The 24,691-nt window shown below is 41.9% G+C and overlaps 2 protein-coding genes across 2 annotated transcripts; one reads left to right on the top strand and one right to left on the bottom strand.

Moving 5' to 3' along the window:
- Window positions 1–8,123: 8,123 nt before the first annotated feature.
- Window positions 8,124–18,747, top strand: cse1l (CSE1 chromosome segregation 1-like (yeast)). The gene is made up of 25 exons (XM_085456664.1): window positions 8,124–8,289; window positions 9,108–9,200; window positions 9,356–9,498; window positions 10,003–10,104; window positions 10,206–10,351; window positions 10,444–10,534; window positions 10,627–10,734; window positions 10,922–11,014; window positions 11,102–11,269; window positions 11,356–11,485; window positions 11,603–11,668; window positions 11,832–12,034; window positions 12,140–12,224; window positions 12,427–12,488; window positions 12,595–12,731; window positions 14,109–14,212; window positions 14,327–14,424; window positions 14,518–14,668; window positions 14,760–14,968; window positions 15,229–15,326; window positions 15,433–15,518; window positions 15,608–15,689; window positions 16,058–16,204; window positions 17,737–17,968; window positions 18,093–18,747. Exons 2-25 carry the CDS (start codon window positions 9,116–9,118, stop codon window positions 18,180–18,182), a joined length of 2,916 nt encoding a protein of 971 aa, XP_085312790.1. The 5' UTR covers window positions 8,124–8,289; window positions 9,108–9,115; the 3' UTR covers window positions 18,183–18,747.
- On the bottom strand, window positions 18,365–22,648 carry LOC146709620 (retinol dehydrogenase 10-B-like). Its single transcript, XM_085456665.1, has 5 exons — window positions 22,105–22,648; window positions 20,772–20,870; window positions 20,505–20,650; window positions 20,272–20,403; window positions 18,365–19,075 (listed from the first exon to the last, which is right to left on the bottom strand). Exons 1-5 carry the CDS (start codon window positions 22,552–22,554, stop codon window positions 18,955–18,957), a joined length of 948 nt encoding a protein of 315 aa, XP_085312791.1. The 5' UTR covers window positions 22,555–22,648; the 3' UTR covers window positions 18,365–18,954.
- Between the last annotated feature and the right edge of the window lie 2,043 nt (window positions 22,649–24,691).

The raw sequence follows: 24,691 nt of genomic DNA, 5'->3' as shown, positions 1-24,691 counted from the left end.
TTTTCATTTTCAACATGATTAGGAGGTTTTTTTCTTCCTATTTTACCAAGTGTCACCTCCACACATTGTTGTAGTACCTGTTTAGCCCCATGTGTGCCATTCCACCTCCCCCCTTACCAGTGTGCTGGTACCCAAATAAACTCAGTTACCCTCCCCCCACCCAGTCTTCACAGTAAATCTGGCTGGTTCTTTGAACTAAAGTGATGCACACTTTGACTTAGACAGCCAGAAATAGTATAATTCTGATCATTTATCAGTACTGACACTTGTGAGACTCGTGAGACGTCGGGTCCGCGCTTTGTGTTTACATCTTTGTGCGCAGTCCATTTACCTGCTCTCATTTGCTGTTTTAGTTGTTTGGTGGTTGTTGAAAAAGTTTTGTGAGCTTTAACCTGAGATTCTGACGTTTCTGGCAAAATACATTTATATTTAAAAATCAATTCAGGATTTAATGAATCGATATTGTGTTATTCAAGCTAAAATCGATTTGAATCGGAAAATCATTTTTTTAAACCCACCCCTACATTTAATTTTTAGTAGGCACCTTTGAAAACATTCAAGGGCTCCTTACAAACAAATATGTGATATTTAGTTTGCATATTTGGATTATTCCAATGAATGATTAATATATTATGCTAAATCCATACAGATTTTTCAATTTGGATATCATAGAGTTAGTAAACCTCTATTAACATCTGTGAAATGAAACTGAATTAAAACAAACAAAACATAGATGACATTTTGTACCCTAGGCAACCACCAAGATCCCAGTGCCTATAGACATTGAGTAACACTCAGAAAATATGCTGGTAATTAGATAGTGTTAATAAATATCTTTTACTAAATATGAAAGTTTTTCTACATGTCTTAGCTTATATATGAACAAAATCATTATGAGTGAGAATCTCTTGAATGATGCCACTCAGACATCACTCATACTTGCTCTGTAAGCAGTTCCTGATGAATGGATGGATGGATCTATCTATCTATTTTTTGTCAGCAGATGCGATTTGAAGTGTCTGTGTGGTGCAGCTGGTCTGGTCTGTCTCTAGGCAGTCCAGGCTGCACCCACCTGTAAAAGGTGGAGGCTCACCAGGACATACACAGCTCACAAGCTCCTGGCTCTGTCCACTCCTCTGTAGAAGGGTTTCTCTGAGAGGGGAAGGGCAGTGAGGCACAGCTCCCCGTTCCCCAACACCCCCCACGAGGCCACCACTTCTTAGGGAAACCCTCTGCAGAGGAGTCATGAGAGCCAGGAAGTTGTGAGTTGTGTATGTCTACTCAGGCACCATTCATACCTGCTCTGTAAGCAGTCCCTTTCAGAAGGAGGGGGCACTGAGAGTTTAAAGGCTTTATTTAAAAAAAATGTGTATATAATGTTTATATAATGTCATTGAATATTTTAACTCCACTCGGTCCCGACAGGTGGCCACCCCTTCCTGAGCCTGGTTCTGTCGGAGGTTTCTCCCCGTTAAAAAGGAGTTTTTCCTCCCCACTGTTGCCAAGTGCTTGCTCATTGGCGATTTTGTTGTTTGTTTATGTGATATTTCATGTGACACTGAAGAACAACTCATTGATGCCCTGAAGGACAGACTTTTTGCATTACAAGTAGGCTACAGACAGCAACAAAGACTGTCTGTTAATTGCTTATGTGTGCTTTGTCATGTCAGAGTCTCTGTGTGAGGATTTGCTTTTTTGCAAGTATGTCTCAAGTAGAGTGACAGCTGATGAGCTCTTCAAGCTTCTTGACTGTTATCTTACAGAACATGACCTTCAATCGGACAACTGTGTGAGAATTTGCATGGATGGTGGACAAACTATGGCAGGGAAAAAGAAGGGGTTGGGCGCACTTATCAAAAAAGTCTCACCAAATGCGCAATGGACACGCTGCCTGGTACACAGAGAACCCCTCGCATCGAGGCAGATTAACCCCGAACTCAAGACTGTTTTAAGCAACGTTGTTGCTGTGGTGAATTTCATGAAAACAAGACCCCTCAGCGCACAACAGTTTACCGTACTTTGTGAAGACATTGGAGCTGAGCATGTAGCTGTTTTGTTTCACAGTGAGGTAAGGTGGCTTTAGTGAGGTAAAGTGTTGACACGAGTCTTTGAGCTCAGAGAGGAAATTCTGATGATTTTATAGGAGGAAGGCATGCATGAAGTTGCAAGCCAGTTTAATGATGAAGTCTTTCTGATGAAGCTGGCCTATCTCATCGATATACTTAAAAAGCTTAATGTGTCACAGGCTGGGTCTCCGACCCAGCACTCTGAGTTTTCTTTGTATTTTTTGATATGTTATTAGTTTTTGTGTTATTTCCTATTTTGCCTTTAGTTTAGGCAGTTATTGGTTATTGTTCCTGGGTTTTCTATGTTTTGGGGTTTGGTATTTATTCATCACGTATTAGGTCTGTTAAGTTGTGTTGTCATGTTTAGTTTTAGTATTTCCTGTTTTATTCTGACAATGTCATGTGTTCTCTGTTAATTGTATTTAGCTTTTCTCTCCTGGTCCTGTCATTAGGTTTATGGCTGTCAGCTGTTTCCCCATATGTTTCCACTTCCCCTGATCACCTCATGTCTGTATTTAAGCCTTTTGTTTTCTTCATGCCATTGTCGGGTCGTCTGTTTATTCTGCCCTAGTTCTAGCCTGGTTCTGTTTATTTTGACCTCGGTCTTAGTTATGGTTTTCATCTGTTATTCATCATTAGTCTTAGTCATAGTATTTGCTGGTTATTTTCCATCACAGTCATAGTTTAGGTTTTGGTCTCAGTACCGTTTAGTGTTTTGTTTCTTAGTGTTTTGTCAGTTTACTTTGGTTTCCTGGTTTACTCCTGCCGTCTAATAAAGGATCACTTTTCTGCTCAAACTTTCAACTACTCGTCATCATCTGCTTTTGGGTCCTGTTTCCACACACATCGGCGCACCCCGCCGTGACAGAACGACCCGACCAGTATGGACCCAGCGGATGCAGCTCTCGTCGAGTGTCTGGAGGAGACGGCTCGTATCCAAGCGATCCTCGACCGCATCTTTACAGCGCCCGATTTGAAGAGCAAGCTGGTGATGGTTAACGTTGCTGAAGCTATTATGGAGAGGGATCCCCGCCTTCTCCAGCTCCCGGACTCACCTGCCATAGTTGCTGCCTTTACCAGGATAAAGGAGATGCTGCAGGCCCAGGAACTGTCGAGTCAGGAAATGGCTTCCAGCACCCACCAGTCACAACAACCCCACAATCAGTCATCTCCATTGCTGCCTCCGGAACCTGAGTGTGTTCGTGTCGGTTCGCTGAGATTCGCCACAGCGTCACCACCTCTCAGCTCACCAGTTTCCACGCCCTCATCACAGTCTCGCCATACTCCTGCCACGGTCCAGCGCGAGGAAGCGCTGGACACCGTTGATTTAGATCACGACGAGCGTCAGTCGATATACTGCGCTCTATTGGAGGAGCTCCGGTGGAAGCCATGGCTCATTCCGGAGCATGAGCCCTCTTTCCGGGGTTCTCGACTGGCTCTCGGGGGACCTCGGAGTTACCAGGGACTTCCGCCTATTGCACCGCCGTCTTCCACTTTCAAGAAAAAGCGGCGTGCGCGCCATCGACGCTCCACACCACGAACACAAGTGAGTGACTATATCTTGGCTCATGTTTTTTCTCCGGAGATTATTGGAACGGACACTGCCTTTCCGGGTCATGAGCCCGGCTATGATGAGACTGTTTTCACTGGAAATGCTAGCCATCAGGCTCAGCTAAGTTGCTGTGGGACTGCTATCCAGGCCGGTTTGGAGCCGGAGACGGAGGTGCAGCTTGTGCAGCCTATTTCAGTGTCAGCTGGAGGGCCCGGGGAGCCCGTCCGGCCTCACGTCTCGTTTGCTGGAGGTTTGGGAGAACCCAGCCAGCTTCATGTTTCGTCTGCTGGAGGGCCCGAGGGGCCCGTCCGGCCACCTTCTGCTTCATCACTTGCGGCTGCAGGACCACCACCTGCTGCGCTACTGCCTGCTGCTTTTGCGACTAAGCCTGAGGACGACACCTCGCCTAGTTCTGCTATACCTCAGTCTGAGGACTTGTATAAACTCATTCCACCCACTTTAGACTGTGTGTGGCTTCAATTTACACAACCTCCTACCACGTCAGCTGGGGGGCCCGAGGAGCCCGCCCAGCCACCACCTGTGGTTGCAGCGCCACCACCTGCGGCTCCCGTGCCGCCGCCTGCAGGACCACCACCTGCCGCGCTACCGCTTGCTGCTTCTGCGCCTCAACCTGAGGACGACGCCTCACCTGGTTCTGCCACACCTCAGTCTGAGAACTCATACAAACTCATGTCGCCCACTATAGACTGTGTGTGGCTGCAACTTACACAGCCTCCTGCCTCGTCAGCTGGAGGGCCCAAGGAGCCTGTCCAGCCTCCTGCCTCGTCAGCTGGAGGGCCCAAGGAGCCCGTCCAGCCTCCTGCCGCAGCTTCATCATCCTCTCCTGCCGCAGCTTCATCATCCTCTCCTGCCGCAGCGTCATCATCCTCACCAGCTTCGGCCTGTGCTTCGCCTGGTCCGGCCTTAGTCTCAGTTGCTGCCTCGCCTGGTCCGGCCCCTGCTGCTGCCTCGCCTGGTCCGGCCTCGGCTTCTGCTTCTGGTTCGTCTGGTCCGGCTTCGGCCTGTGTTTCGCCTGACCCGGCTTCGGCCTCGGCGCCTGTGTCGCTATCGTCAGTTCCAGCCTTGGCTTTTGTTCTTGCTTCGCCTCCGCCTGGTCCAGCTTCGGCCTCAGTTTCTGTGTCAGCCTCGCCTGGTTCTGCGGTTGTGTTGCTATCGCCCAAGCCTCATTTTGCCCCTCGGGATCGCCGGCCGCTTTCCGGGCCGTCTGCTGGACATCATTGCCGTCCGGGTCGGCCCCCTGAACTTTTGATCTCTGGCCTGCTGTGCTCTCGGCCTCCGGGTCGGCCCCCGGAACTCATGGGTTTTTGGCCTGCTGGACCGTTGGCCTCCTGGTCGGCCCCCTGACCTTTTGATCTCTGACCTGCTGTGCTCTCGACCTTCGGGTCGGCCCCCGGAACTCATGGGTTTTGGCCTGCTGGACCGTTGGCCTCCTGGTCGGCCCCCTGACCTTTTGATCTCTGACCTGCTGTGCTCTCAACCTTCGGGTCGGCCCCCGGAACTCCGGGATTTTGGACTGCTGGACCGTTGGCCTCCTGGTCAGCCTCCCGAACTTTTGTCCTCTGTTTTGTTTTGCTGTCGACCTCCGGGGCGGCCGCCTGAACCGCTTCGCCATTCGCTCCTGTTCTGCCGGGTTCATGGTCGCCCTCCTGAAGCTGGGTCTCGGACTCTTGTGCCCTTGTTGTTTTTGGCCGGTGTGCTTCTGGTGCTTTGTTTTTGGTTTTGTTTCCACTCATAGGACAGAGCTGTGGACATTCTGCTTCTGTTTGCCATGCCCTATCTCTGTGAGATGGGGTTTTCTGCTGTTGTCTCACTGAAAACAAAGCATAGATCCAAGCTGAACATTAAACATGATTCGAGAGTGGCAGTATCAAGCCTGCAACCACGTTTTGAAAAGCTCTGCAGTGAAAAACAGGCACACTGCAGCTACTAAGAATGAAAAGTATTAAGCTCTTACTAAATTATATTTTTTCATCTCTGTTCGCAGGTTTCTGGATTTCCTTTTTAATAAGACTAAAACTGAACTTTATTTTTGCGTTCCTGGCAAAGTTCACATTCTGTGCATTCTGTGGTGCAGACTAATGAAGCAGTCTAGTGACAAAAGTCACAAATAGTTGTTTGAAATGAAAGTTGTTCATTTAAAACAAAAATTACTGAAGAATTCATTGTGAATGAGTTTGCTATCTAAATAAAGATGCAACTAGGATTTTCTGTCATTCGTTTGTTTGCATGGGGTGTGAAAACATTTCTTCCTGCCATGTGGGGAATGATGTAAAAAGTTTGAGAACCACTGATCTAAAGTATGACTAAAGTTCAGCCTGATTAATATAAATGTCACTGACGATTACGAATATTTTGGAAAACCAACATTTTTACCACTCAGTTGATGTCTTTCTGTTCAACAGCTCCTTTTCTAGACTTGTAAGAGTTTGATGTAATGTGGGGAGTGCTGGTCCCGACCCTCCAAGACAGTAAGAAGCAAGCAGAGGGAGAAAAACCATAAAATTATTTAGAAGCTGATTTAATCCTTAATGGCTGTGCAGCCGTTATAATTTACAACACAGAAGGTCAATGCAGACCTCATACATCCAAATTAGACAATCACATATAATATTAAAAACACCATCAACTACTGTGTCTGAATGTGTGGTATTGCCACTGTTATGTGTTTTAAAAAAAGACCACCTAATTTAAATATAATCATTACATCCTTGTCAAAAGCTAACTTCTAATATATAACGTTTCTAATAAGCACAATGACCAAACATATGGCAGTGTTTATAGGCACAAAGGCAACAGCAAAATGTTTCAACTGTGGAATTCAATTATTTGTTTGGAAGGATGAGCTAAATTACTTTATTTTCAACTATAAAGCCAATTTAGACTTTAACCAATTAACAGGCCATTGATCTGATTTATGGCTTTGGACTTTCACAACAAAACTTGTATCGAAACACATTTTTAACAAAACAAATACTATTATTATTATTATTGTTGTTGTTGTTGGTTAAAATGTAATTAAACAGAAATGTTTGTTGAATGTAAAAACAGTATGCTTCTGTTGCTAAAGAAAGGCTAGATTTGACATTAATAGTGATGTTCAAAAGCACCCACAAAGCATTAAAATAATACAGGAGTTAAGAATATAAAGTTCATGTTATAAAAGTTCATTGAAAAAAAGCCCCCAGCCCTAACAGCTGCACCTTCCGAAAAGCTTTGTCTGCCCTCTTATCAAGTAGCTGCTGACTTTTCTATTTCAAACAATCAATAGGAAATTTCACGGAAGGATTTTTATATGAGGTTTTTAAAGCTGTGGGGTTAATCTTTAAGTAACATGAGCCGAAGCTAGACTAACACTAGCTAGCAAGCTGTTTATAAACCTGGTGTTAAACTGAAAGAAGGCACAAAACAGTTTGAATAAGAGTAAACATTTACTCAGCAAATCAGTGTATCACGCAAAGAATCACAGCAATGCCAACAATAATCTCTTGAGCTGAAGCTTCTCCAGCTGAACCCAGGTTTGCACAACACATTCCAGAAAAATATGTGGGCGCCATGAACATACAGACTGATCTGTGCGAGGGAGGAGGAAAGCAGTGACATGGCATTTTCAAACCATTTATCCTTCCCACTGGGAAACAAAATTTCCAACTTAGTTTTTCAAATTTAAGACAACTCACATCAGCTTTCTGAATAAAAAGTAGTGGTGACTTACTTAAACAAATTGATAAAAAAATCGTGTTCAGTCTACTTCATCTTATGTTTGTGGCCTTAAATTTGTTTTCAAATTTTAAAAATGTAACACATACATTTAATTAGTGCCGGGTTTTGTCACTGGTTTCTATAATCGATTCGATTCCGATTCACAAGGTCCAATTCCATCCTAAAATCCACTCGATTCGATTCAGTTTTGAGTCAGTCAGAAATACTATAATTCTGATTCATTTATCGGTACTGACACTTTGAGATGGGAAACTATATCTTGAAGTATACCAAGAGAGAGAGAGAGAGAGAGATGTGCAGGAAGTGTGATTTTATCGTGGTGGAAGCAAAACAGCAAAAGTAAGAGGGGATTAATGACGATATTTATCAAATGTGAAGCGTAGTTTTGATCTTCTTTTGCTTCTGATTCAGTGAACTTTTGTTGGAGCATCAGAATGAGGCTTCCAACCCCGACGGCATGTCAGTAGCCTACGTGCCATCGAGTGACAGCCTACATCTCACTGATGTGTCGGGTCCGCGTATTGTGTTTATATCTTTTTGCGGAATCCGTTTACCTGCTCTTATTTGTTGTTTTAGCTGTTTGGTGGTTGTTGGAATTCAGGCATTTCTGGCATAATACATTTATATTTAAAAATAGATTTAGGATTTAATGAATGTATGTTGCGTTATTCAAGCCAAAATGGATTTTTTTTTAAACCCACCCCGACTTCCACCTCAACAGGAACATTGTAAATAACCGTTTAGTGCTGCTACACTTAAACCTAGACAAGGGGCGTGCCTTACGACGTTGGCGTGACATCTGCGCTTGCGCAGTACTCTAACCGCGCAGTTCCTTTTACTCAAGGTATTTGAAAGCTGGCTCGGGAAGCGGTACGTCTGTACGACTTGTGGTGGCTCTCCATCCCATCCTAAATTAAACTAACTATCACGGTAAGGCGTCCCACTGCTTTAACAGTTGTGGTATTCAGTGACAGTTAATTCAGTGTCTGACATTTGTTACGGTTCAATAACTTAAGAGGAAATTCATATTGTTCGGAAATTAGCTAACTTTATGGTTAGCAGCAAACACATTAGCAAGCTAGTGCTAACTGTAGCTGGATGACTTGGACAGGACCGGCTGCTGGATCAGTCTATTCACTGGAATCGAGATCCTGCTTTCCATCTTGCTTTGAATATGCTTTTTTTCCCCTTTTTGCTTTGTTCGGGACAGTGATGAAATGGTTTAATATAACGTAGACCTTGCATACTGTCCAATACATGCGAATCTGCGACGGCCATGTGCTTATATTAAAACTCGCAGGAGACTAGACAGCCTTTAGCCTGCTAGCTCAGAAGCTACGCCGCATAAACCGATCTGGAGTCAGCAGCGGTGCCAAATTATGGCTACATTACCTCAATCTGGCATTGGCAGTCTATAGTGCTTAGCTGCTACCAGGCTAAAATGAATGCATGAATGATTTAGCCTAGCAGACACACTGTAAACTTAGGAGTCAAGAGTTAAGTTGGGTTGTTAGAGCAATGAAACGGCTTTCAATCAAACCAAGTCAAATTACGTATGCACATGGGAACTTTTATGTTATTTTGCTGGAAACAATGCACAGGTTTTAAGGCATTGCTAAAAATGTTGTAGATTTAGTTAGATCGTTACATGTTGTCAACCTATATGAGGTACTGCATTTAGTCTCTTGCAACGCACTTTTTGTTTTTCAGTAATTTACTCTTTCAGTCTTTTTTCCACTCCCTTGTAGTTTTGATCATGGAGCTGAATGATGCGAACCTACAGACCCTGACTCAGTTCCTAAGAAAAACCCTCGACCCAGATCCAACAGTCAGACGTCCTGGTAATACACTATAATGACAGCTTGCATATCAAAAAGGAGTTTACAATGAATGTTGTTGTTCACTTATTTATTGAGCTATGAATAATTTATTTACTTCATTTACTCTAATATTTGCTCTAATACTTCCTTTACAACATTTTTTTCCTCCCTTACAGCTGAAAAGTTTCTTGAATCTGTAGAAGGAAACCAGAACTATCCACTGTTACTTCTCACGTTGCTGGAGAAGTCCCAGGACAACGTGATCCGCGTCTGTGCTGCTGTGACATTCAAAAATTATATAAAGAGAAACTGGAGAATTGTGAGTCTTGCTGAATAACAGCCTGATTGAAAGTGTTTTTCTCTGCACATGTTTAATATCTTTGAATAGAAATACACTGTGTTATCATTGAACCCAGGTCCATTTGAAATTGTTAGAGTTCACTTTTGTTATCTGCTTGCTAAACTGAAAGAAACAGTCTCCTTTGTCTCTCCCATGCACATAAAATACCTCAGTGTTAGCAGTGTGGCATAAGCCCTTCAGCTTCGCAGTCCAGGGGTGGGGGCAGTTAAAAATGCATTGCCATTCATTTACACCGGCATGGCACTACATAGGCAGTGTATTCAGCACTTTAACAGCACAGTATAAAGCTGATCGGTTGTAGTGATCTAGATTAAGATTTTTTTCCTCTTTATTCCATTAATAATTGTTTTGATTTTGTCATGTGTCTGCTGAGGTTCTCGAAAAGTTTGTGTGTAATACAATTTAACACCTGTGAGCAGGTTTGTTTATGCTGGCCTAATTCTGTGGTTTGTTTACTCACAGGTTGAAGATGAACCCAACAAAATCTCTGATCCTGACCGAACGGCAATAAAAGCAAACATTGTAAATTTGATGCTGAGCAGCCCGGAACAGATACAGAAACAGGTGCGTCCCAACATGCCATTGTCCCTAAAAGGTGTACTTTAAAGCAAAGGAAGAATATCCATAAATTCACTCCTACTCATGTGTCCAATCTGTCTTCACAGTTAAGTGATGCCATCAGCATCATAGGACGTGAAGACTTTCCACAAAAATGGCCAGACCTTCTAACAGAGATGGTGACTCGCTTCAGAAGTGGAGATTTCCACATCATCAACGGTGTGCTGCGCACTGCACATTCACTCTTCAAGAGGTAGAACTCTCTTCTCAGTGATTTTAAAATCTTTTATGAATCTGTTTTCATAAAACAATTTAATGTGTTCTGCACCTTTTCTTCTTTTTAAGGTATCGCCATGAGTTCAAGTCAAATGAGCTTTGGTCTGAGATAAAACTGGTTCTGGACACGTTTGCGCTACCTCTGACTGAACTATTCAAGGTTTGTTATCACAATTAAACCAAATGTTATGTAACACCTAACAAAATAAAACTTTTAAACAAGGTTTAGGAATACATCTGTCTTTATTGCAGGCCACAATCGAGCTGTGTCAAACTCATGCTACAGATGTCAATGCCTTGAAGGTCCTCTTCTCATCACTCACACTTATCGCCAAGCTTTTCTACAGTCTTAACTTTCAGGTCAGTTCTTTGAAATAATAATATTTAAAAAAAAATTTTTTTAATGTAGTTGTATAGTAATTATTGATAAGTCAGGATAGTTACAAAAAAGGTAGCACTACTATGTTGCCAGTAACATCTGGTTAGCTTCAGTCTGTTTAGGAATTTATTCATGTGCACTGCAAGTAAACTCTGCCGTGTCACACAGGACCTTCCAGAGTTTTTTGAAGACCATATGGAAACCTGGATGACCAATTTCCATGGCCTACTGACTTTGGATAATAAACTTTTACAAACAGATGTGAGTTATCTTCTCCTTTACATTTACTGCAACATAGTTTAATCACTTATTGCAAAAGTGTTTCTGACATTTGTGTGCGTCTCCCAGGATGAGGAGGAGGCAGGTCTCCTGGAGCTGCTGAAGTCTCAGATCTGTGACAATGCGGCTCTTTATGCTCAGAAGTACGATGAGGAATTTCAGCCATACCTGCCACGCTTTGTTACTGCAATCTGGAACCTTCTAGTTTCTACTGGCCAGGAAGTCAAATATGACCTGGTGAGAACAGTGAGACCTGACTGTGTTTCTGTTATTTTTGAAGTTCACTTAGCCCATACTTACAGTTCACCTTGTCTTTGTTGCAGCTCGTAAGCAATGCTATCCAGTTCTTGGCATCGGTCTGTGAAAGGCCACACTATAAGCATCTGTTTGAGGACCAGAATACACTCACAAGCATTTGTGAGAAGGTCATTGTGCCCAACATGGAGTTCAGAAGTAAGCCATCAAATTACACCTGGAAGTGCTTAGAGATTCAGGGCGCTGCTTGCTTGGATACACACATGCTTATGTGCTGAGTGTCACTGACCAGATTGACATTTAATGTCGGATTAGGTGCGGATGAGGAGGCCTTTGAAGATAACTCAGAGGAGTACATCCGAAGAGACCTGGAGGGATCTGGTAAAAATGCATCACCATCTCTTAAATTAAATTTGAATGAAAAAAGTTTTGCTTTTTACTTAATTTAAAATGATCTTAAAAAGGTATAATGATGTTATATAGTTGTTATAAAACATTTTATCAAAATGTTTGATGATAATCCTATTTTGCCATCCTTTCTCAGACATCGACACTCGCCGTAGGGCTGCGTGTGATTTGGTGAGAGGACTTTGTAAATTTTTTGAGGGACCAGTCACAGCAATCTTCTCCGGCTACGTGAACTCGATGCTGGCCGAGTACGCCAAGACACCTCGGGAGAACTGGAAACACAAGGATGCTGCCATCTATTTGGTCACATCGCTGGCATCGAAAGCCCAGACACAAAAGGTGTGGTTGACATACGCACTCCAAAGTTATTGGATTTGATGTATATCATATGTAACTGCTAAAACATTTGTGTTAAATGTGAAATCCTTTATCTTATCCAAACAGCATGGAATAACACAAGCCAACGAACTGGTGAATCTGACAGAGTTCTTTGTGAACCACATTCTCCCTGATTTAAAATCCCCCAATGGTAAGAAAACTGCTAATACTTCACATCTTAATGTGCCAATGCCTGTGCGATACAGCAGTTTCTTCACATTTATTCCTCTGTAACCAGCTGGATGATAGAGATACTATTCATTTTGAGATCCTAAAGATTTTGAGATATTGTGTAAATGTTCTGCCATTTACAAACGAAAATGTGAATTTTCTTCATGTCATTTTCATTGTAGTTAATGAGTTCCCAGTGCTGAAGGCTGATGCCATCAAGTATGTCATGATCTTCAGAAGCCAGGTATGACTTCCTGCTTTTTTTCCTCCCCAATGACCAGCTCAGTTTCAGAAAAAAAAAAAATCCAATACAGAGAGTGCTTCTATCTTTTTTTTTTTTTTGTCTTTAGCTTCCTAAAGAGCAGCTGCTGCAGGCAGTCCCTCTACTAATAACTCACCTGCAGGCAGAGAGCACAGTGGAGCACACTTATGCTGCACATGCTTTGGAGAGACTGTTCACTATGAGGGGACCCAACAACACAACACTGTAAGTATCAAATAATATTGTAACACATGAATAATAATTATCATCTTTGATAGACATGTAAGGCAAAGTTAATGGAACTTCTTTCCATCCATGTTTTGATAGGCAACACAAAAGGCCAATTATAGTTACAATAATGCTGAACCAGTCATGTGGCTGGAATAGAGCCATGTTGGGTTAAATTGATGCATGCAGCACAGAGCATAGGAGAAGCATCTGGCAGCAGGACGTGTTACTGTAGCTGTATGCCCCAGTATGTTGAAAGTGTGAGAGGGATAATAGAAAAAACCGAAAGTAAAAAATGTTGATTAAAACTCGAGCAGTGGTGTTACCAAAGAAGACACCCCAGCAGACACGGCCCAAGGCTCAAAACGCCGAGAACAAAGGGAGGTCAGAGGACTGCTGTGGGGATGTTTTGGCTTTTTAACCCGAGAAAGGAGCAGAAAAGAGTGCACTGCAAATTGTGTTGGTGCAAATTGGTTATAACACCAGTTGTTTTTAAGCAGTGCCATCTTTAGTGCACACACAATGCAAGACTCTATAGTCCCATTTTGTCCATCGCCATTTCTTGAGTTAAAAACAAACAAACAAGTGATACAGAACATAAATTTAAATTAGTGGTTAATGAGTTGGACTGATCTATGAAATAAAGCTTCATGTTAAAATCAGCATATAAGAAGGTTTACATTTCCCAAATGTAACACCAGAGTTTCTACAGTTGTAAAAAGCCTGCAAAAGTCATGGACATTTAGGGTGGAGCATTTTGGGGAAAATCCTGGAAATGTCAACCCTAATTCTGTGGGGAGATTAATCAGTTTTCATGGCCTTTGGTGTGGATGTAAGTTTGCACAATGCCAGGAAAGAACAGATTTTAATGTGTTGCATCATGTTTGGTGATAGTTAAAGGTAACTAACGTCAAACTAGGGACTGTTTTGATCATTGTTTGCTGAGGTAAAGCTTACAGCGACTAGTTATCAGCTCACTACTCAATACTCACTGTTTTCTGAAGTCTGTACTGAAGCCTTAATAAGAGTTTCTGCCATCACCATCTTGGTATCAAAAACAGATGTGATGAGGAAGAGTACATGTACAATTACAGGTCTGTTATAGCCGCAAATGTATGTCAAACCCTGTTAGTGAAGTAAATTTTAATATTAACTTAATTTTTTCCTTTGCAATAAAGAGCATTTATTCTCATTAGAATGTTGTCTCAATCATTAAAGAGGAAAACTGTGTATTAATCCTGTAATGTTGTGAGCACTCATGCCTAGTAGTGGCTATATTACCCGTTAGTATCGTTTTCTCCATCCATTTAGTATTAAACTGTAAGATGAAAGGATTCCAAAGTGCAGTCAGTCTTCTTCTTTGTGTGTTATCAGTATCACTGCTGCAGAGATGGCACCCTGTACTGAACAGCTGCTCAACAACTTGTTCAAGGCATTGGCTTTTCCTGGTTCTGCAGAAAATGAATACATTATGAAAGGTGAGCCTGACTTGCCTGTTATCTAAATGCTCCTCACTCACTGTCACACGAAGTCCAAAGTTAATAACATAGCCTAATTGTGCATGTTAATTTTTTTTCGTTTCATTTTCAAAGCCATCATGCGCAGCTTCTCCCTGCTGCAGGAGTCCATTGTTCCCTACATCCCTACGCTGATTGGTCAGCTCACTCATAAGCTTCTCCAAGTCAGCAAGGTAACACAATGTTTGTTAGTACTTATAGATACAGATAGATTTGTTTTGAGGGGAAACGCATCAAGTATTGAAAAATGTTTCGTCTGCTTTCAGAATCCCAGCAAACCTCACTTTAACCACTACCTGTTTGAGTCCCTGTGCCTGTCTGTCCGCATCACCTGCAAGGCGAACCCCGCTACAGTCAGCAGTTTTGAGGAAGCACTCTTCCCCGTCTTCACGGAGATCCTCCAGAACGATGTTCAGGGTACGTCAGTTATTTAAGTGTAGATTGTGTTAAAACACAGTTGGTGCCTCTTTAGGGACAACTCAACATCTTTATCCGTCTTCTTTTGCAGAGTTTCTTCCATATGTGTTCCAGGTGATGTCTCTCCTCCTAGAGATCCACTCTAACTCTATTCCCGCCTCCTATATGGCCTTATTCCCTCATTTGCTGCAGCCTGTACTTTGGGAACGAACAGGGAACATCCCCCCTCTGGTGCGCCTCCTTCAGGCTTACCTGGAGAAGGGAGGTGAAACTATTGCTAGGTCTGCTGCTGATAAAATAGTGAGTATGGCACAACCTCCTCCTCCTCCTTCACTGAAATTTCGCGAACAAATACTTTTAAATTTTATATTTACAAGTTATTTTTTTAAAATATTTATTTATTGTTGGCCAGAAGATGACTAATTTAAAATCTAGCTCAACCGAGTACTTTAATTGCTAATCAGTAAAATAACTATACAAGTTTTCTTCTGATTCTCGTTTTCTTACTCGGCAAAAAAGATGGCATGTTTTTCTTATTGTTTGTCGACTTTTTTCCTCAGCCTGGCTTGCTTGGAGTTTTCCAAAAGCTTATAGCATCCAAGGCCAATGATCATCAAGGATTTTACCTTCTCAACAGTATCATAGAGCACATGCCCCCGTAAGCTGATAAATCTTCTCCTCAGTGGTTCATTTCTAAAGTGTTGTCTTTGGCAAAAAATGTTTAGGTTTTTGCTGTTGTTAATGTTTTCCCTTTCTTTTGCCAGAGAATCACTCATTCAGTACAGGAAACAGATCTTCATTTTGCTCTTCCAGAGGCTACAAGGTTCCAAAACCACCAAGTTCATCAAGAGTAAGTATACCATTACCATTAGCAACATTCAAGCTTTAATCTGCTCTAGCAGTGCCAGCGACTGAACCTTTTTATCTCCCCTCTCATAGGTTTCCTGGTGTTTGTCAATTTGTATTGTGTCAAATATGGAGCTATAGCACTTCAGGAGATTTTTGACAGCATCCAGCCAAAGTAAGTGTTCCAAAAAACAAACAAACCCCAAAACAAAATCTTGTTTGATCCATCAGTTGCACAAAAGAAGCTACAAGTTCTGTTGATAAGCTAATTTGATGGCTTTCAAACTTACTGCAAAGACGCACAATTTTTGCTGATCTATTTTAAAAGTAACACTTATGTCAAAACTTAATTAATCATGCACCTCTTTTAGTTTCTTCACTAGCTCTGGTGCTTATGGCAAAATTAAAACTATAGTTGACTGAAGTGATGACATTGCAAAGTGTGTGTGATTATAGAGTGCAGTAGTTACCAGTAGCTGTAATTTAATTTCAAACCAAAGACCGATTTGAAAGTGTATTAAATTCACTGACTTTGTGTTGCAGAATGTTTGGTATGGTGCTGGAGAAAATTGTTATTCCAGAGGTTCAGAAGGTGTCTGGACCAGTCGAGAAAAAGATCTGTGCTGTTGGCATTACAAAGATCCTCACTGAGTGTCCTGCAATGATGGACACGGAGTACACGAAACTCTGGTAAGAAAACATGAAGCTCGAACATTTAAAAACTTTACACAGCAGCAATGCACACTTTTCATTTACACTGCCTGAGATTGAAGTGGACAGTGGATCATTATATTACAGTAACCCAAAATCAGTTAAACTTCAGGGACGTCAGCTTGTCCAGTTAGGAACTATAAACCGCTCTGAATCCACTTCATCTGCAAAGAGAGCAGGTTCACACTAGGGCTGCCACAAACAATTATTTTGATAGTCGACTAATCAGATCATGCATCCCCTGGACATAAAATGTAAAGTTTATTGCACCAGCATGCATCTGCTCTTATGTAACTATCATTAGCTTACAGGTTAAAGTGTTTAAGGTTTGTGCTAACTAAAAAGATGATAGTTTATTAAACCTTTAATGAAATTTGCAGATTGTCTCGGTGGAGTTTAATAAACTCAGCCGTCTGCTCCTTGCTATCTAAAATATAACAGGACACTGGAGTATATTCTACCATCTCACACTTCTGTTTAATCCCTTCTCTGTTTTCTGTTTATTCAGCTGTGTGAAAATTATAACTTTAATCTCAGCCAACCGTTTTCTCAGTAAAATACTGACAAAAGCCAAACAAAAATATTTTTAAGTTATCCAAGTGTTTAACCTGAGTAGCAGAAGATCTGAGCGGGGATCTGAAAACAATGTGCCGGGAGTTTGTTCTCGCCGGCTCTAGTGAGGCTTGAACCCCCGGCTAGCTATCGAGCTAGTGGGTAACAGGTGTCTCCAAAAACATCGGAGCACTTGTGCAAAAATCTGGTGTCTTAATAAACCAAGCAGATATTTAAAGTTCACACAGCTACATTCTCACCTGAAAATAAGTTAAAAGTTTATTTTGTGACCAAGAAAGAGTAATATTAAAACTCAGTAGCTGCCACCATTGTTGGAAACTGGAAATGACGGACAAATTTGGAGGAGTCTTTGAATTTGGACAGCCTTCCTTGCGTTGCTGTAACGTAATCGGCCAACAAATGTGGCCTCCAAAAGATGCGGCCCCTGAATTTGGACACGCTACGATACCGGAGACTCATTTTTCTTCTTCGGGGTTTAACAGCAGCTGGCATCCTTGTACATGCAGTGCTACCTTCTTCTGTTTCAGTCAGTTATTACACTCTTAAATCCTGCTACTTATTCCTGCATCTTTCAGGATCTTACAAAGCTTCAGATGACTATTAAATTAATCTTTGACGATTTTGATAGTTGACATAATCGTGACTAGTCGACAAATTGTGGCAGCCCTAGTTCACACTGAGCACATGAGTCTGAAGATGCTATGGGAAATAATGGGCTCCTTGCACTTCAGGTGTTCTCTGGAAAATGCCAGATGATGCTGGGATGTAAGCAAAGGTCCCACTAAAGGATTTGGGACCACAAACACGCACACGTAACCCACAGCACTCCTCCTGTTCCTCCTTGGGGAGATGGCTGCTGGGAATATTACATATTAGTAGATACCAATGTTTATTTGTTGTCCTGAGTAAAACAAAGACGAGTTATTGTATCTCTTCAGGACCCCACTGCTCCAGGCCCTCATCGGTTTCTTTGAGCTTCCTGAAGACGACAGCATCCCAGACGATGAGCACTTCATTGACATCGAAGACACACCGGGCTATCAGACTGCCTTCTCACAGCTGGCCTTTGCCGGGAAGAAGGAGCACGACCCAATTGGAGATGCTGTTGGCAATCCAAAAATCCTGCTGGCCCAGTCACTGCACAAGCTTTCTACTGCCTGCCCTGGAAGGGTAAGTTCACAAATGCAGGCAGTTTTGTTCTTTTTCTGGTTTGATTCAATGTGTTTGGAATCCAAGAATTGTCACTTTGGAAACCATATTGATAAACATTGTACCCCCCTCCCCCTCTGTGCAGGTTCCTTCAATGCTGAGCACGAGTCTGAATGCAGAAGCTCTCCACTTCCTGCAGGGCTACTTACAGGCGGCTACTGTGCAGCTGGTTTAAAACCAAAGCAAAATCTCAGTACCCTGCAGGAATAGCCACAATGACCCCTCGGTCACATGACAGACCTGCTTCAGTTGAACTCGAGATCTGAAAGTTAAATGGATTTACCAGAGAAGTAAATTTTGCCTGAATTCAGGGTGTGTACTCCAATGGAAGTCATTTTAAGGTTTTTCTTTTAAGAAAAGGAAAAAAGGAACACGACCAAAACTGAATTACTTTAAGATATCTGGGCCTTTTTCTTTTCATGTGATAAAGGCTAACAAGGATTTGAATGTCAGGTTGTGAAGCACTTACCAGTTTATTTCAAAAACATCAGCAACAGCAGCAGATGTAAAAATAAATAAAAGAAATTGAACGTGTGGGACGCTGAACATGTATTTCAAACAGGAGGGTTTAAATCATTTCTTTTGTATGTTTGACTTCCTTTTTACGGTTATGAGGCTGTAGTCTGTGGCTCAAACATAAAGCTTAATATTTTTCTGTTGCATGTTTCCCTTTATTTGTTAATGTCTTTGTTGTTTCTGCACTGTTTGTTAATGTGAATAAAAAGAGGCACTTGTATGGATCTGTTATCACTGCAGTCGCTATTCTATCCACACTGTTGTGAATTGTTTTTATTTCATTTGCGAGGCCCTTTAGCATCAGCAGTGGATACTTAAACAGCTCAGCATTCACGACAAATTGCTTCATACAATTTTGCCTTTGGGAAGTCCTGGAAAAAACGAACGTAAGCAGATTTTCACAGAATATTATAAAGACACCATCAGAAACGTTAGCACAATTTGGTATGGCCGTTGGAGGTCTTCATTTCAATGTTCTTGATGAATGGTAGCATGCACTTGTCGCCTCCCATGAAGCGATACGTTGCAACATTTGCCTCCCAAGGTAGTAAGCTAGAAGGAAAAAAAGAATGAACTTTGTTTTAAAACTGGGATTTCTTTTCCTCTTGGGTATGCAGTGCTGAATGGCTGCACACATAATAAAAACCAACAAATTAAACCTCTTTCCTGTAATGCAACTCCAGCAAACATTCAGGTACGCTGTGATAAATTCCAGACCTTTTAAACTGTTCCAAGCCTTTATTTAGAAGTACAATAGATTTTGAGAGGACTAAGTGCTTATAGCGGTTTGCTTTACAGTTGGTTGCTTTATACCAGGAGTCAAGCATAAGGCCCAAGGGGCTTAATCGGCCCAGCAAAGGCTCCAATCTGATCCACTATTGGCAGCTTTGGAAAATGTGAAGAAGGGCACGAGTTTCTGACCTTTAAAATGCATTTGAATAGGTTTAACAGCTTTTTCATGCTGATAAAATAATGAAGTAAAAGATAAGCAATTAAAAGACAGCCAAATTTTTACAATGTGTCCACAGTAGGATATTTCCCGTAAAGTAACAGAAACTTCGTTTTTTTAAATTATAGCACAGTGTGTGCAATGAGCTACCACAGCTGTTTGATTTTTTTTTTCCTCTGACAGTTTAACCCCAAAGAGTCATGCTGACTGATTTCTTTCATTTACTACAGAAGCATTTCTTTATCATGTAGAAAAGCTGAGGAACATTGTTTAGACGTCTCAGGGATTAAATGTGTAGTTTAACCATTTTCAGTAGCAGACAGGATAGCCTCACTGGCCCCGCCCTATTTAGATCATCTCATTCAAAATAAGTTTGACATCAGTGCTCTATACAGTCTCCATGAGAGAAATAACTCTTGAAAAGGGAAATGGGATGGATCATCAACAATTTTCTGAACCTGATGAACAACAGCTTTCTCATATTTTGGTTTGAGAGACCGGTGTTCTTTGTTTCCTATGATTTTCATGGCAATTTTTACCTGTTTCTCAATTGTTGATTTTGACTTTACTGTAAGTAAACTTTAGAGCTCACGCCAAACAATCTGCGCCTATGAGGCAATTTTTCACATTAAAAAAAAACAAAAAACATCAACATTGTGTCAATATAGATGCCCAAGTACTTATATGAGCTAACATGCTCTATTGTACATCCATCAAGAAATGGAAAACAAAAGCCCCATATTAATTTAAGCCTTGGTAAAAGCAGCTGATCATGTCATATAATCCACTTAGTACTTACGCTCTTGCAAGAAAGGGGATGTACATAAGACGAGGAATGCAGATCATCTGCTGTTCTGCTAGGATGGCTTTCATAGACTGCTGCACAGTGTAGAGAGGCTCAAGAGGTGGAATTATGCTGCGAAGCTCTTTCCTGGTAAATGCAATACAGAGGCATTAAAGGACATACTGAAATGCAGCTTTACTTCATTATTACCACCCAGCAAGCTCCAGTTGTGAATAATTGCATCTCACCTGATTTCACAGCCTGCGAACATCCCTGTGTCTACAATATAAGGACATACTAAAGTGGTTTTGATGCCATTCAGGTCTTCTGCTATCAACTCATGTGTCAGTGACTCGTGGAATCCAACAGCTCCAAATTTACTAGCACAGTAATCCTGTAGGGGGAAGTAGAAAGACCAGAGAGAGGAGCCTTTAAATGAGTTGTCGGGTCAGTTAACATACGCTTTGGAAAGTATTTCTGTTAAGTTTGTGCTCGAACAGTCCTTTGCAGGGTACCTCAACGCAGGCAGTGCTGAACAGTCCAAGTGCACTGGCGACGGTCACGATGTGGCCGTGATTTTGTTCTTTCATCCGTGGCAGGAACGCTTTCGTCATCTGTTGGGTGAAATTAGGAAGGTTGCAGCAGTAAGTGAAGCAGTAAAGCTTATCATGGGGGCCAGGAACCATAAACCTTTGCTTAAAGCTCAAAATCTGATTTGCATACTTTATGTGTCTACAACTTTTCAGAAATTAAAGTGGAATTATTGTGCTTTTCCTTATTTTGATCTCGTGCAGTGATGATATTTAGAAGTAAGTACTCAGACTCCAGACTGTTATAAATTACCTTTCTCACACTGTTTTTTTGGGCATTTGGCTCTGTGTGACATCATAGAGAGAGAGACATCAGTACCTGCACACAGCTCTGGAGCAAAGTATGCTAAAAGACAGAGGACTTAAAAATATAGGAGCTAAAAGGGCTTGTTTAAGACAGACGAGGAACCGTCAGGCTGCATCAGGCCAAGTTCACAAGACAATTACAAAGTCCAACAATAAAAATATGGAGCTGCAAACTTGCGCAGAAGCTCCTTTTAAATGCAATTTAAGAATGCTTTAAAAGCCATTTAATGGGGCAAAAAGTCAAGTGAGGACATTCCCAAAGAAAGGCTATTAATGGCAAATGAACTCTTGATTAGACATGCAGAGAAAAATAGTTGACTCCAGGTAGGCTTTAGTGTAAAATAGCTTGTGTATTTACATACCAACCCCCCAAAACCTACGAAGATATGGGAATATGCACATGAAGGTTGGTTTTATTGTTTGGAGGATCTTGGTTTTGAAAACTGAAAATGGGACGTTGTCGATGTTTCACAGCTTTATGACTTTAACTGATACTGTATTTGTGCTATGAATATGTATTCAAACAGTGAAACTTGGAATAAAAGCTAACACGTGGTTAAACAGGAGAGAAACAAGTCTCATTTGACGGATCAGGTGTAGCTTATTTGATAACAATAAAGAGAAAAGCCGCCCACCGTTTGTCTCTCGTCGATTTTACGCAAATCCGCTAATTGTCACTTATTTTATGAGCAGCAGATTGAGGCTTTAGGAGGATCAAAAGCAGGATCACGTACCTAACTTGATGCTGGCTTGTAGCGTGTTTTTATTTACATGTGTACATGAGTTATGATCATCATTATGACACATCAGTGCACAAGTCCAACCGGAACCAGCGAGGAGGACACTAAATGGGTGTTACATAACTCCTGTGAGACCGGTGGATCGCCCATTAATTTTTTTCTTTAAAGTGGTGGTTCACGAATGTGTGCGTAAAAAAAGCATCAGCTCTCACCCAGAAAAGCGCGTGGCAGTTCACCAGCAGAGTCCTCTCCAGAAGCTCATCCGGACAGTCCAGCAGCCTCCGTCCAGCCACTACGCCTGCGTTGTTGACCATTATGGAGACATGCCCGACCTCCGCTCTCACCCGGTTCGCTGTCTCGTAAATGTTCCGACGCTTGGACAGGTCCACCGTGTAGGTGTGCACCCGGACGCCCAGTTCTCGCACCAGCCTGGCAGTCTGCTCGTTGGCAGCCGCGTTGCAGTCCCACAGCACCAGGTGGGCCCCCTCTTTGGCAAACTCCAGGGCGAACAGCCGACCCAGCGCGCCCCCGGCTCCCGTGATCAGACACAGCTCCCCATCGATGCATTTAAGCCTCGGCCGAAGGAAAGTCTGCAGGATGGCACTCAGGATAGAGCCGGTTAGGTCGATTAGCATCAGCAACAAGTCTACTAACACAATCATGACGCTTAGACACACCTGCTCCTTCTGCGTCCAGGAGAAGCCAACGAGTCACACAAAAAAGAATGCCACGCTTTGGAGTGTAGTTACCTCTCCGTGTGACGTGGGGGTTGGAGGCTTGTTTTATGTAACTGTGCCGGATTATAGGACGGTCGGCTGATGGCGGCCGCCAATAGAGCAGCTTTTTGTTTGATAAATGAAGAGCTGAGTGACTCGCTTGAATACACTCATAAAGAGCGGCTGTGGGATTGAGGCAGGGATTACGATAACACTCAGTGGACCCAGAGTTATTGCAGTCTTTTACTTTCTGAGCTGTTATTTTAGTTTTGGGTTCATGTTTTCATCGTAGTTTAGAATCAAAAAGTTTTCGGGGGGAATCTGCTCATATAAACGTTTTAGTAGTCTCACTGTTGCTTTCGGTCATTTTAATACAATACGGTTTCTGTCGGCGTTTATGACCATCGGAATAGGTGTTACAATGCAAACACTTGGCGAAGAAGACAGCTGACCTCGAAGTCATGACGTAACCAATCAACAAACGTGCACGGAAGCCTCATCAAGCAGGCTGTGCAGTTTTGTAAGTTCACAAAATGTTTATTATTTCAAGTGTAGATTTTATTTTTGTATTTAATTTAAATGAAATATTTTAAGAGTTTAACTTATATATATTTATTTTATTTATTAAAAATATTTTAAAAGTATTAATTATTATGACTATTTTCTAATTATACATTTTGAGGTAAAAGAAAAAAAATCTGTCCTCCTTATAATAAATAAACAGGGTCTTATTTCAAAGTGCGACTTATAACCTTTAGTTTAAACGTGTCACAGTTACTACAGTAAACGACTTTATGATATACATTCCTCTCCTTTCATCTTAGTATAGAAGTTATTCCTGATCCATGATGTGAGGTGGATTATCCAACTCTGTACAAAATGTTAAGCTGATAAACTGTTCATCATGTGCGCACAAATCTCTAATAAGTAGCGTTTTTCATAAACTCATATTCTTGGAATATTTTCTCGTGATCTGCTGTAGGTCACACTTAATGTTTTTGTGTTATTGCAGTGCTCGTGTAACAGACATGACTACTTCAGTTAAGGTTGTTGCTGGCGTTTACTGTAGCTTAATCCTTTTCACAACCTCGGTCATGGTGTAGAATGATGTAACATAACTTTTACAGTCACTGAAAAATAGTTTTTGTTGTTTGCTTATAGTCTTTAACAATTTCTTCTTTTGGGTGCTCCCTTTAGGGGATCATCTGCTTCCATCTCACCCTATCACTAGCATCTTCCTCTGTCACTCCAGCCCTCTGCACATCCTCCTTCACTAGATCCCTGAACCTCCTCTGCGGTCGTCTTCTTTTCCTCCTGCCTGGCAGCTCCATATTCAGCATCCTTTATCCATTTTGTCCACTATCTCTCGTCTGCACATGGCCAATCCATCTCAGCCTTGCTTCTGTAACTTTACTCCATACCACTCAACCTGAGCTGTCCCTCTGATACACTCATTTCTAATCCTGTCCATTCTGCTTGCTCCCAATGAAAATCTTAGCATCTTCAACTCTGCCACCTCCATCTTAGCCTCCTGTCCTTTTTTTCAGTCCCACCGCCTCCAAACATACATCATAGCAAGGCTCACTACGATCTTGTAAACCTTCTTTTTAAAATGGTTAGACTATAAAATTTTTAGAGTGAACCTTCCATAGAAATCTCTACAGTGACAATATTAAAAGGGATTAGAAAATGAGATCACATTTCTCCTATATCAACTTCTCTTTATCGGCTTCCTGTTAAATCCAGAAGTGAATATAAAACCTGTCTCCTCGCATAAAACTCTTGAACAATCAGACCACATCATATCTTAAAGGCCCGATAATACCATATTGTCCAATCAGAGCACTTCGTTCTCAGACTGCACACTTCCTGGTGGTTCAGAGATCCCTGAACCTCCTCTGCGGTCGTCTTCTTTTCCTCCTGCCTGGCAGCTCCATATTCAGCATCCTTTATCCATTTTGTCCACTATCTCTCGTCTGCACATGGCCAATCCATCTCAGCCTTGCTTCTGTAACTTTACTCCATACCACTCAACCTGAGCTGTCCCTCTGATACACTCATTTCTAATCCTGTCCATTCTGCT

Source organism: Copadichromis virginalis, linkage group LG5, assembly GCF_057382275.1.
Source record: "Copadichromis virginalis isolate Kocher_CV1m ecotype Utaka linkage group LG5, C_Virginalis_male_GT1.1, whole genome shotgun sequence".
NCBI classification, from domain to species: Eukaryota; Metazoa; Chordata; class Actinopteri; order Cichliformes; family Cichlidae; genus Copadichromis; species Copadichromis virginalis.
This window is presented reverse-complemented; position numbering and strand designations above follow the sequence as displayed.

Coding starts and splice junctions, on each gene's coding strand:
- LOC146709620 (XM_085456665.1), bottom strand. CDS start 22,554: ATGATTGTGTTAGTAGACTTGTTGCTGATGCTAATCGACCTAACCGGC. Junction 20,404..20,504: donor TTCGCAGGCTGTGAAATCAG/GTGAGATGCAAT, acceptor TGCATTTACCAG/GAAAGAGCTTCGCAGCATAA. Junction 19,076..20,271: donor ATCCCCTTTCTTGCAAGAGC/GTAAGTACTAAG, acceptor TTTTCCTTCTAG/CTTACTACCTTGGGAGGCAA.
- cse1l (XM_085456664.1), top strand. CDS start 9,116: ATGGAGCTGAATGATGCGAACCTACAGACCCTGACTCAGTTCCTAAGA. Junction 10,352..10,443: donor GCACATTCACTCTTCAAGAG/GTAGAACTCTCT, acceptor CTTCTTTTTAAG/GTATCGCCATGAGTTCAAGT. Junction 14,669..14,759: donor CCTCCAGAACGATGTTCAGG/GTACGTCAGTTA, acceptor CTTCTTTTGCAG/AGTTTCTTCCATATGTGTTC.